General features: G+C 28.8%; 1 protein-coding gene across 1 annotated transcript; it reads left to right on the forward strand.

The window, feature by feature from the left end:
- Positions 1-8,770: 8,770 nt before the first annotated feature.
- On the forward strand, positions 8,771-12,494 carry LOC114715307 (cytochrome P450 85A). The gene is made up of 9 exons (XM_028900109.1): positions 8,771-9,220; positions 9,689-10,010; positions 10,123-10,272; positions 10,548-10,793; positions 10,897-10,983; positions 11,137-11,215; positions 11,885-11,991; positions 12,102-12,226; positions 12,340-12,494. Exons 1-9 carry the CDS (start codon positions 9,030-9,032, stop codon positions 12,431-12,433), a joined length of 1,401 nt encoding a protein of 466 aa, XP_028755942.1. The 5' UTR covers positions 8,771-9,029; the 3' UTR covers positions 12,434-12,494.
- Positions 12,495-12,862: the final 368 nt, after the last annotated feature.

Here is a 12,862-nt window from a genome sequence, read left to right on the forward strand (position 1 = left end):
CAAAAAAAAAACTATTTATTATTCACTTCGTCTTTTTTTCTTTTATAAGCATCCTAAAACTAAATCACCTAATAGTTAAAATTAGTTAAAAATAATAAATATGTAAAAATTGAAAGTTTTTTCCTCCAACATACCTTTATTTATTGGGGAAAGAGCATAAAAAAGAGAAAAAATTGTTATAAGAAAGAAAATTATGAAAGAGAGAATATGCGATGGAGAGAGATTATATTACTTAAATTAGTCTTGTGTTTTTATAGTACAAAATTTGTACACAAGTTTATTATTAATAAATTATACTCACTACAGTCCTATATAAAATAAAAATAATTGAATTACCTAAATAAAACGTTTAGTTGAAATAGATAAAAATATATTTTTCCTTATTGATAAAAATAAATTTTATTGTTTTAGTAACACTTCCACTTGGATCTGACCATGTTGGGATATTATCTAGTTAGATAATCATATTAGAAAGAAAAAAATTGCAAAAAGAGACTGCCAAAGTAAAAAAAAAAATTACAAATTGGGACTCATGACAATAATAGTATGAGTTTTGATAATAATTTTTATAAACGGTCCCTGTGTCTAATTTTTCTATTTTAGCAGTTTTTTTAATGATATTTCCTATTAAAAATGTATACTTTATTCTTAAAAAAATATTCTTTTGTTTGAAAAGAGAGTGAATGAAAGAGAATGAATAAACAAAAGGAAAAATTGTAACAAGATTCCACCTAAGAAAATTAAATATAATTTTTTTTGAAAATCCAATATTAATAACTCATACATTACATTTTTTGTGATGTGCTGAGAAAGTGTATTGTTAATACCTATCGCGATAGTTGTTAATCATTACACTTTAAGTTGTTAACGACTATTCTTTCAGTTATCAATACATATTTAAAAAAAGCACAAGACTAATTTGACAATTAAATAGATAAAATCTCTTGTAATGAGATCTCTTAAAATTTCAGAATAATTTAATATTTTAAGGGTTTTTTTGTATTTAATTTTTTTTAAGTGAGACGTTATTATAATTTTTCTATAAAAAATGTATGCAAGAAATAATTCGTACTACAATGATATAATATATATTATCAACTTGGGTACAAATGAAAAAAAAATTGATTAAAATTTTAAATATCCTTTGAATCATTCCGAAAGAAATTTTAAGTGGGGAGCAAAATTTATACTACTATGGTCATTCGTATCATTTGTTCATTGAGGATCCTTGCATGACGTAAACAATCCTCGCTTCCGAGAGATGTCTGACTTTGAAACCCCAAAAAGAAAAGAAGAGTTGACAAGTCAAAAGCAGGAGAGAGAGAGATTTATGGTTTCGTAGGATTTACAGTGTGTCAGAGTCTGAAACTGTCAGAAGCTTCAAAGTTGAAACATAATACAGCACAGCACCGAGAAGAGAGCACCATGTTCTGATTTCCCTTGCGTCGCTGTGGGGACGCATTCACGTCCCTGACGAAAAAAGTGTTTGGGTAACAAGTTTGGAAGCAAAACTATAGTGTGGAGATTCAACCAGTTAATTTTTTGTAAAGTTATTTTTTGATTAAAAACCATGCTTTAAAAAAACAGTCAAATACCATGATTTTTTTGCAATATCACTTTTAAATTGAAAATCATAGTTTGGGCTATAAAACCATAGTTTTTTATAAAGTGAAAATTTTTTTGCTTTTGAAAGTATAAAATCACGATTTAGGATATAAAAAATAGATAAATATGAGAGATAAAGTAAATTAAGATTTTATATTCAAAGTCAAATTGAATATTCAGTTAACTCTTCTATTAAAAACGAGAGGTAATATTAGTTAATTATATTTTTTTATGTGCAATTTATTATTTTAAACAAAAATTTATTATTTCAAACAAAAAATAAATTAAAATCTATTTTTCTATAATTATCATATTAACTTATATCATTTTTAGTAATTTATACATGAAAAAAATGATTATGATAACAACCACTCAAATATTTTCACTTTATCAAAATTATTATTTTTTTTAAAATCTACTCTTTCAAAATCTATTCTTCAGAAACTATCCTCCAAACCATGATTTCTCATTTGTTTTATCCTCCTTTATACTTTATTCACCTAAATGCACATTGAATTTACAAAAAATGACTATGAAAGCCTTTAAAATATCTCAATTTTGAGTAGATATAACTTAATTTTCAAACTTTGGTAACTAAATTTATATAATTTAATTGATTATTTAATTAATCCCTAACATTGAAGTATAACTTTAATTTAGTCCTTATGATTTTTTTTAAACTATGGTGAAGAAATGTAAAATAAGTAGGGAAGAAATATAAAACTCAAAGTCTCCCCACTAAATCACTTTAGACTTGAGACTAATTTTTATTAGGTTGTGAGCATTAAGATTATAACCCTCCCAATAAATGGGCTTCTTAGAACTCGAACTAATGTTTTCCTTCTTATGGGGTAAGATCGCTTACCATTTCAACCTACAACTTATTGGTTAATTTTTTTATTTATTTATCTATATCTACAATTACTCTCAATAGTTTATATTCACTTGTATAAAAAATAAAGGAAAAATCATGGCTTGTTTGATTTTATTCTCTATCTTTATATCTTTAGAACAATTACCTATAGTAATATTTTAGAACAACTTTCGAAACAAAATTTTTTTTTTGAAAAAACAAATCTGTTTGAATCATCATTTTCAAAAACAAATCTAGAGTGGTGAAGTAAACGGATAAAAAATAGTTTACTTCATTAGCATTATTGCCATTGATGAAAACATAATGTTCATTGTCTCCTCTTATTTTGTAGAAGGAAAAAGCATGAAAAAGAATGTTTTGATTTTATTTTATTTTTGTTTTACAAAACAAAATTTTAACTTCTTGTTTTTTTGTGAACACATAAGGCAACACACATTATTATACATGTTTTTTTTAAGGGTTAAGGTAAAATTTGTCACAAATTTTTTTATTTTGGAGCACTGAGTATCTAGAAGTTTTTTGGAAGCAAATTTACCACAAAAAAATTAAAATCGTAGCAATATTGCTCCCTATCATTAAAAATATTAACGATCAAGGTCACTATTGTAACAATATGGGGCAATATTACTACGATTTTAAATTTTCAGAGCTAATTTGCTTCCAAAAAAACTTTCGGGCAACCAATGCTCCTAAGTGAAAATTTGCAGAACAAATTTACATCTTAACCTTTTTTTAATAGTTAAATTATATATATTGAGTTGCGTCCATCTAAATTTTAGGAGCTAAATTGCAGCGGGTTAAATCCATTGGGAATAACATGCATCGAATTAAATTTTAAAGACTGAGTTACAATTAAATCAAAATTATAAACACAAAAAATTAATTTTCTCAAAATAAATTATCTAAATACTTATAGTGCTTGAGTAAAGAAAATAAAATCAAATATTTCTTCGAGGACTCCAACTTTATAAAGAAAATTATGGTAGAAAAATTATTCATATTTTAATATAAATTAGTTATTAGTTAAGTTGTTAGAACCATTGCATTGAAAGCCAAACTGAACTGACTAGGTTGAATTAGAACTAGTCACTTGGCCAATTTGGTCAGGCCTTGGGAATTGAGAAATCTTGACTCAAGATAACCCAAAGTAACTAGGATCAGTGCAAGAGTAATTGGTTAACCTGCCTTGATGAGTTAACTTGACTTTTTTTTAAAAACTATTTTAATGCAAAAAATGGCATCATTTTTTTAAGCCAGGTAACTATTAGTTTAGTGATTAGGGGATTATAGGTAGGAAGATTTGTTATTATTATCTATTTTGATATTTTGCTAAAATGAATCTTTAGTGATTTTCGTAATTTTGTGAAAAGAATTGTGAAGAGGTTAGAAAGAAATTATATGATTATTTTGTTAGTATTTGAATAGTATGATGAGAATTTTTTTTTTTTTATTTCTCTGCGGTTTCTTCTACAGATTAACTCTAATGTAATCCAATTACTCCTCCGGTCCTTAATATAGGACCCAATTCTTAAGTTGGTTTTGGTCCTAAATATAAGATTCATTTCTCATATTTATTAATTTTCTCTAAATTACCCCTATAGATACTCCCTCAACCATAATTAAGTAAAAGAGAGAGAGGGGGTATTAAGAAAGATGATTATGGTGTTTTAGGAAAAATGTGTCAATTTTCTTATAATTAACTAACTTACCTAACTTCCTTAATCTAATCAAATTAGTTAAATGGATCTTATATTAAAGATCGGAGGAGTATCTTTGACCTACTACCCAAGCAATTCAAACATAGGCACGATTTTTAATACCTTGGTTAAAACTTAAAACCATATATTTCGGAGATACACTCAACCACACTCTCGCGTTGAGTCGTATGTTTGGACTTCGGAGTGGTGGGTTGGCTCTATGCAGTTCCTCGTTCCCAGCTCGTTTGGTTCCCCCACCACGTCCTGTTATTATTACTCCTCCGGTCTTTAATATAGAATCTAATTTTTAAGTTGGTTTTGATCCTAAATACAAGACTCATTTTTTATATTTATCAATTTTTTCTAAATTACCTCTATAGATATTCTCTCAACCATAATCAAGTAGAAGAGGGAGATGAAGTATTAAAAAAGATGATTATGGTGTTTTAGGAAAAATGTGTCACTTTTCTTATAATTAACTTACTTAACTTTCTTAATTTAATCAAATTAGTTAAATATATCTTATATTAAAAACAGGAGGAGTATTATTTATTTATTTATTTTGAGTTGCACATGTGAGAGTGAGAGAGGCTGAGACATACTTACTTTTCTTTTTCCCTCCAATGTGGTGCTCTCCATGTGCTTCTTCTTTTGGTCATTTTTGTCCGTTCCAATTTTTCCATTCGATCATAGCTCCAACGTCATTAACGGAAAAGGTTAGGAAAAAATGGCAGCTGGGAACCTTTTTATTAAAATAATAACCGCTAGAGGACTAAAAAGAATTGAAAATAATACTCATTAGACACAATGGTCGACTTGTGTTGATCTTAAAAATATTATTACGGAACAAAAAGCTTTCGCTTGGTTAGAAACATAATTAACTTTGAATCTCAAATGTAGTAAAATTACAATTCAAATCAATAATCGATCAATCATCAACTACATTTTTGAAAACTAATGATACACAATTCATTTAAAAACGAGTTAGATATGACATCATGAGATCACATATATTTAAAGGCCTGTTTGGATGCCCTCCAAAACTATGGTTTGAGTAGGATGTCACCCAAACAGCATCATTTTTGAAAAAATAATCCAAAACCATGATTTGGGCCAAAATGATGGTTTTGGTACCCAAAACCATAGTTTTAGAAGAAGTGAATCTATTATGCTTCAGATTCAAATTGGAGAGTATGATTGTGTCTGTTAGAGTAGATCTCAACAATAATATGCTTTAACATCCCTCAATTATTTTTTATAAACATATTTAATCTTATATCTTATAAATATATATACACTTATTAATTATTTATTAATTATATTATCTTATGTATTATTAATTATGTTGGTAAAAAAATATATTATTAACAATTTTATTCTTTCAAGTTAAAATATATCATAAAATCTATCTTTTATGTAATTATCATATTAACTTATGTTTTTTTAGTAATTTATATATATATAAAGTGTTTATGATAATAACTATCCAAACACTCTTACTTCTCAGAATTACTTTTTCACAAAATCTATTCTTTACAAAATCTTTTCTCCCCAAAATCTATTCTCCAAAAGCTATTTTCCAAACCATAGTTTGGTTTCATCCAAACACCCCCTTAATTAATGAGATTTGAATAATATTTTGATTGGGATTTGAGTATATTAAATTAAATGAGGAGCATCATTATTAAATGGGATTTCAGTTGGAGGCCCAAATGAAAAAATTAATAATTAATTTTGAATTTGAATAATATATTAATTGGGATTTGAATATTGAATTAAATGAGAAACATCATAATTAAATAGTATGTTAATTGGGAGCTTAAATACAGAAATAAATAAATAATTTTAAATTAGCTAAAGTATATATTTGGTTCTTTAACTTTACGTAAGATTTTACTTTGATCCCTTAACTTTAAAATGTATACTTTTAGTCCTCTAATTCCAAAATTGTTAGTTTTAAATGATGGTTTTTTGGTAACAATTATGGTTGTTTTGAATATTAAACTTAATATGTTAGAATTTAGTAATATTTTATCAGTATTCAAGAGCTTAATATCATTATTTTTTTAATAGTTTTAGGGTTAGAGGACAACAAATTTACTTTTTAAAATTAAGAGATCAAAACAAAACCTTACGTAAAGTTAAATGAATAAAAATATATTTTAACCTTCTAAATTTTCATATGTTTCCCCTAAATTCTACATCTCTAATTGAAATGCCATTTGAATGAATTAAAAAGAATCATACTCCTATAAGAAGTGAATATTAAACTACTTTAGATAATATAATTTATTAAAATTAAAAATCTAATCAAATATTTTACTTCGTGTGATATATGGGGAAAATTTTCCAGCTACTTGTAAAAAATATATGGAAGTTGAATAAACAAAACTTAGAAAGTTTGTCGCCATTCCTTAATAATTTAAAAATATATTATTCAAGAATGTAAGTTTAAAATGTTGTGTTCACAGAAATTTAATACTATAACTATTCTTAATTAAAAGAAGTATAAAATTTAAAAATTTATTATTAAGTCCCATTAGAAAATGGCTATTGATAGTGTTTCTTATAAGTTTGTGTACAGTTTATTAAACTAATTAATAACTTCAGTTACTGAAACATTACTTTTGATATTTTTTAACTTAATATTCCTTTTGTTTTTATTATTTTATATATGGGAGACTTATTTTTCAGGCTTTATTTGGATTGCCTCAAATAGCATTAATTATAACATTTCCGTTCTGCCCTCCATTGATAGCCGTGCGGTGTTCATGAGGCATTTATTTACTTTTCATATGGAAATTAAATGGAATTAAATATGGGTATTGTTGAATAATATTTTATCATGGTAATAACATCAACAGCTTTTAACTAATTTTATTAATCTATTTAAATTAGTTATTATGTGTTTCTTACATATGTGATTAGAATACGCATTTAAGTAAAATGTTATTTCAATTTAGTTTTAGTCTTTTAATTTTAAAATTATTAGACTTAAATGATGATTTTTTTATAACATATGTTTTAAAAATGTCACTATCTCCCATGCATACAATATTATTTTTCAAAATATATATTGATTAAATATTGTTAATATATAAATTTCAATTATTCTATTATTTTAAAATTTTTAAAGTCATTTAATTTATTTGTTTATCAATCTTTAAAATTCAAACAATATAATTTTGATCATATTAAATTAATTAAGAATTTATTTTAGTGACAGGTATATTAGTAAAAAAAAAAGACATATTTTAATATAAATTTTAATGAATGAATATTATTTCATAACATGTTTAACATTATTTCTAACTATACCAACAGATTGGACTATATTGTGCATTTTTAGTATTGTTCTTTTTGAGACAGTGGAGTCTTTATAAAAATGAAAGATGATTTGTGTGTTTTGCTTTTAAAATTCTAAATTGTGAATTATTATTTTTTTCATACATGTTCAAATGTTTTTGTACTTTGCTCTCAACATTTGCAACTCAAATGCATAATGTCTGCAATTAACTTCCAAATTAAGTCATTAAGTAAGTTTATTGAAATTTCCAGTCTGCGTTTAAATATTTTCGCACTAGACTTCCTACGTTTATAGCTAAAATGTAGAACTCTTACAAACTGAATTTCCAAACTTTACAAATCATTAAATAAGTTGCTAAAAAATTTTTTCAGCTATTTTTCACATGGAAAAATTCTAAAAAAATACTTTTAAAATGTCAAAATTCTAAATGAGGAATGACGATAAAAATGTGTTGTCATTTGCTTTTCAAATATTGTTAATTGCTATTAAAATATAATAAATAAGACTAATTTAAAATTTTGAAATTCAAAGATATTTTTTTTCGAATTCTCTCTTTTCACGTCAGCCTTCCAACATTTACAATTAGAATGATAATTTTTACATTGAACCTTTGATTTTAACAGGTCATTACGCCATCGTTGATAATTGAATTTTAACATTTTTATACTAAATTTCCAATATTTACAACACATGTATGAATGTTAATTAAGTAACTGAAAAACTTTACATTATATTTTTGAATGCGTAAAAACTAGTTGATAAATTTTAAAAAAATATAATCAAAATAGTCTACATTTTTAAATTCTCTAATTTGGTAAACAATCTTAAGACGTCATAATGAATCTGATAAAATTTAAAATAACTTAGTTTAAATATTAAATTTCTATAATTTTTATGTTATTTGAAACATTTAAATTAAATTATTAAACTACAAATAAAATTTTAATCGTCTAAATTAATTTTTGTCACAATAATTAAATTTATTTTTTGCAAAAAAAAAATTTAAATACTCCTATACTTTATAAAACCCGACTTCATTGTATGCAAAGGAACAGAAAGTAAATAGTTTACAGTATGTCCTCATCTTAACTATCATCGATCAACATTCCAACCGGCCCCCCAACCCCCCTCCCCCCAGCCCTTTTCTCTCTTCCCTCTATGAAAATAACAATTAGTTTTTGCTTGAAATCTCCAAAGGTGTTTCAGTTTTACCTTTTTTCTCTTTTCCCTTTCTTTATATATACTTCACACCGGTTTGCAGACTCCAAATGTCTGCGGAACTAAGTGGTGGTTGCCTCGCCTCACTGAAATTCTTCAAAAAAGCCAATTCTCTTTTTCCCTTCTTTTTTAATCTTCCATTATTCGTTTGCAGAGAGTGGGTTCTTCTTTTATATTTATATATTCGCTTTCTTTTTCTGTGTGGCTTTTCTCCTTCTCTGCAAATTGTGACTCAAGGGCGCATATATATGTGTCTCTGAAGTCTGAATTTGAAGCAAAATATACTTTCTGCCTACAAACTGGGTTTGGTCCTGAAGTGGCACCACCAATGGATATCGTCATGGCAATCATTGTGGGAGTGATGTTCGTTCTCTGTTTTTGCTCTGTTTTGCTGAAATGGAATGAAGTGAAGTACAGGAAGAAAGGTTTGCCTCCAGGAACAATGGGTTGGGCAGTCTTCGGAGAAACCATAGAGTTTCTTAAGCATGGTCCAAACTTCATGAAAAATCAGAGAGCAAGGTAAATGCTTCATCCGTAAGGGTTCCCTCACTTCCTAGGTCTTATGTGTTGAACAAAGTCTTGCTCTGTTATTAGCATCTTGGTCTCTGGCTTCTGTTATTAAGCTGTTGGGTCAATTAGCAGTATGTGATAGGCCTAACTTTTCACATTTTCAAGAAGAAACATGATTTGGAAATTTGATCATGAAATGCTTTTGTGATATCCTTCCTTTTAGGGAGATATGGGATTTAGTTAATGGAAAAAAAAAATGGCAACAGTGTTTGGTTTAACAGTAATCTCCTCGTCGAATTTGTCAAAATTTTGTTTTAACTTTATTACTAAATTATTATTTTTCTTCAAATCAGTTTTTTTGGTCAATTCTTCAAATCAGTTTAACTGTTTGTGTGAGGTGAGCACTATTTATTTCTTGTACTTTTACCCCAAAAGTAATGATTATACCCTTTTTTTTTTCCCTTTTGACAATGGCAGGTATGGCAGTTTTTTCAAATCCCACATACTGGGGTGTCCTACTATTGTGTCCATGGATGCAGAGCTTAACAAATATATCCTAATGAATGAATCAAAAGGGCTTGTCCCTGGATACCCTCAATCCATGTTAGATATCTTAGGCAGATGCAATATTGCAGCTGTTCATGGCTCCACTCATAGGTACATGAGAGGAGCACTGCTTTCCCTGATAAGCCCCACCATGATCAGAGATCAGCTATTACCAAAAATTGATGAGTTCATGAGAGCCCACCTCAGAAACTGGAACAACGAAGTCATCAACATTCAAGCCAAAACCAAAGAGGTTTTTGTTTTGTTGTTTTACTGCTCAGATTTCCACTAAAAAATTGGTATTACTGTAATGTCTTCAGAGAAGGCCATATTTTGACCTGCATATTCTGCAACATCTTCTGCAGATGGCCTTTCTTTCATCTCTGAAGCAAATTGCCGGTATTGAATCAGGCTCAATATCTCAAACATTCATGGCAGAGTTCTTCAAGCTGGTTTTAGGAACCCTCTCACTTCCTATTGACCTTCCTGGCACAAACTATCGTCGTGGTGTTCAGGTAAGATGCTTTGATTCTGGTCATGGAGTATGTTCAAATGAAAATTTCGACTGACTCTGCTAAATTACAAGTGAGCCATATAATTACCTTACGCCTCTTCATCCTTTCCCATTAAGTGGTTTCCTTATGAAATTTTAAACTATGATGGGGACTAGAGATGAAAATGGAAAGGAAATCAGTTCTTATTTTTCAGTTTTATTTCCTGCTTTATCTTATTTTCGTCTTATCTTCCCAGTACACCTTTTATTTAAAGCAGTTTTCACCGTGTCTTGCAGGCAAGGAAGAACATTATCAGCATTCTGAGTCAGCTGCTACAGGAAAGAAGAGCTTCACAGGAAACCCACCTAGACATGCTTGGATGCTTGATGAAAAAGGAAGATAATCGATACATACTAAGCGATGAAGAGATCATTGATCTCATAATAACAATAATGTATTCTGGTTATGAAACTGTTTCAACTACATCAATGATGGCAGTCAAGTACCTCCATGACCATCCTAATGTTCTTGAAGAACTCAGAGTGAGTGAAAAAGCTGAAAAGACCCCACATGCCGCTAGAGCCATATTATGTTTGTTTTCTTATGTTTGTTTTTCTGACTCTGTGCAGTTAATGTCTTTTACAGAAGGAGCATTTGGCTATAAGAGAAAGGAAAAAGTTAGACGATCCAATTAACTGTAACGATCTCAAGTCAATGAGGTTTACTCGTGCGGTAAGAACTATATGCTTGTTTGAGCATCACTTGTCAGTTTTTTATACTGATTGTGCTAGAGTTTTCTTTTCTTTTCTTTATTTTTTTGTCCGGGATTGTGCAAGAAAGTTTGATCAAATCCTTTGTGTTGTCTACTTTCTGTTCATTTTGCAGGTGATTTTTGAGACCTCGAGATTGGCTACAATAGTCAATGGGGTTCTAAGAAAAACTACACAAGACATGGAATTCAATGGTGAGTTTCATGAGGTCTACTATGAGCTATCTTTCCTTGTTTTATGGTCTCAAAAATTTTTCTGCTTCTAGTCTTCTGTGACTTATTTCATGCACTTTTGTTATGATTCTACATATTAAATATGCAGAACTGGGATCTGTGCAGCATAAACGTTGTTAAATGCACCTGGTCAATAATAGATAAATTGACTGAACCAAACCAGTTTTCAAGATTCATAAATGTTATCAGATGCGTTTTTCAACTTAACCTACTCCCAACATATTTTATTAAATCACAAAGTCTCATAACAGCATCTTCTTCAGTTGACACTGTTTCGTATTGTGAGATGAACCTGAATGGACTTATCTTATTGTCTGTATCACTATTACCTATGAAAGATGTGGATAAATTATGAGTACCATAGAATTTTTAATAAAACTGTAACATGAAAGGAAACTCATCTTTATGGGAGCAATAATACACATAGGATACCCCACAAGTCCTACATCCCCAAATAGACAATTCCACCATGATTACCTTTTCTGAAACGGGATTCCCTTGGCTTAAGCATTTTCACAAACACATGGCACTCACTATTTATCATATTTGCTAGAATCATCACGCTGCATTCAGATAATACTCAGAAAATAATTAGGTTACTGAATCATACCTATGATGATGTATCTTCAGGCTACTTGATTCCCAAAGGTTGGAGAATATACGTATATACGAGAGAGATCAATTATGATCCATTTCTCTATCCTGAACCACTAACATTCAACCCATGGAGATGGCTGGTTGGTCCCACCTATCCAACTTGTTCCTCGGTTCATGCTCTTGTTCACAAAAAAGTTTCATATCAGCATATTAATTTGTTAATTAATAACCCCAAAATTGCAAAATGCAGGATAAGAGTCAAGAATCACAAAGTTGCTTTATGATATTTGGAGGAGGCACAAGACAGTGCCCAGGGAAAGAATTGGGGATTGCAGAAATTTGCACTTTCTTACACTACTTTGTAACTAGATACAGGTGAGTAATTCAGTTTACCTGTACAAAACTTGATCTTAATTTTGCAAGATTGTTCTGTTTGGTAGGCTAGAAAGAGCGAGAAATTAACACCAGTGATGATGGTGATATTGCAGATGGGAAGAAGTTGGAGGAGATAAACTAATGAAGTTTCCTAGAGTTGAAGCGCCAAATGGACTGCACATAAGAGTCTCTCATCTTACTAAATAGGCATTATTTGTATATGTACAATCAGATATAGAAAGTGGGTAGATTTTTATTTTTGTATGATAATTCTCTAACTGATTAGAAAAATGAAATGAAATTCGATTCACTTACACTCCTTGTTCTCCTCGCTTTATTATGGCAATAATATATAAATTTTAAAATATAATAAAACATTCCATTGAACTTATGAACTAGAGCATGTTAAAAGTTAAAAGTCGACTAAAATCAGCGGGAAAAAAATTGCTATATGATTGTTATACAGCAAGTCTTGGTTTAAATAAGCTATAAATAATACAATCAGTTTTCCAAGTTTCAGGAAATACTCTGGCCTCCTAATTTAGTCAAAAGAAATTAAGAATGAGGGGGGGGGGGAAAAAGGTAATCAACATGCATTCATCTTAGTAAAATGAGTTATGACTGTAAACATAAAAT

The sequence above is a fragment of the Neltuma alba genome, unplaced genomic scaffold, assembly GCF_004799145.2.
Source record: "Neltuma alba isolate B1F8T4 unplaced genomic scaffold, ASM479914v2 tig00011585_pilon, whole genome shotgun sequence".
Classification (NCBI taxonomy): domain Eukaryota; kingdom Viridiplantae; phylum Streptophyta; class Magnoliopsida; order Fabales; family Fabaceae; genus Neltuma; species Neltuma alba.

Coding starts and splice junctions, on each gene's coding strand:
- LOC114715307 (XM_028900109.1), top strand. CDS start 9,030: ATGGATATCGTCATGGCAATCATTGTGGGAGTGATGTTCGTTCTCTGT. Junction 10,794..10,896: donor ATGTTCTTGAAGAACTCAGA/GTGAGTGAAAAA, acceptor TGTCTTTTACAG/AAGGAGCATTTGGCTATAAG. Junction 12,227..12,339: donor TACTTTGTAACTAGATACAG/GTGAGTAATTCA, acceptor GTGATATTGCAG/ATGGGAAGAAGTTGGAGGAG.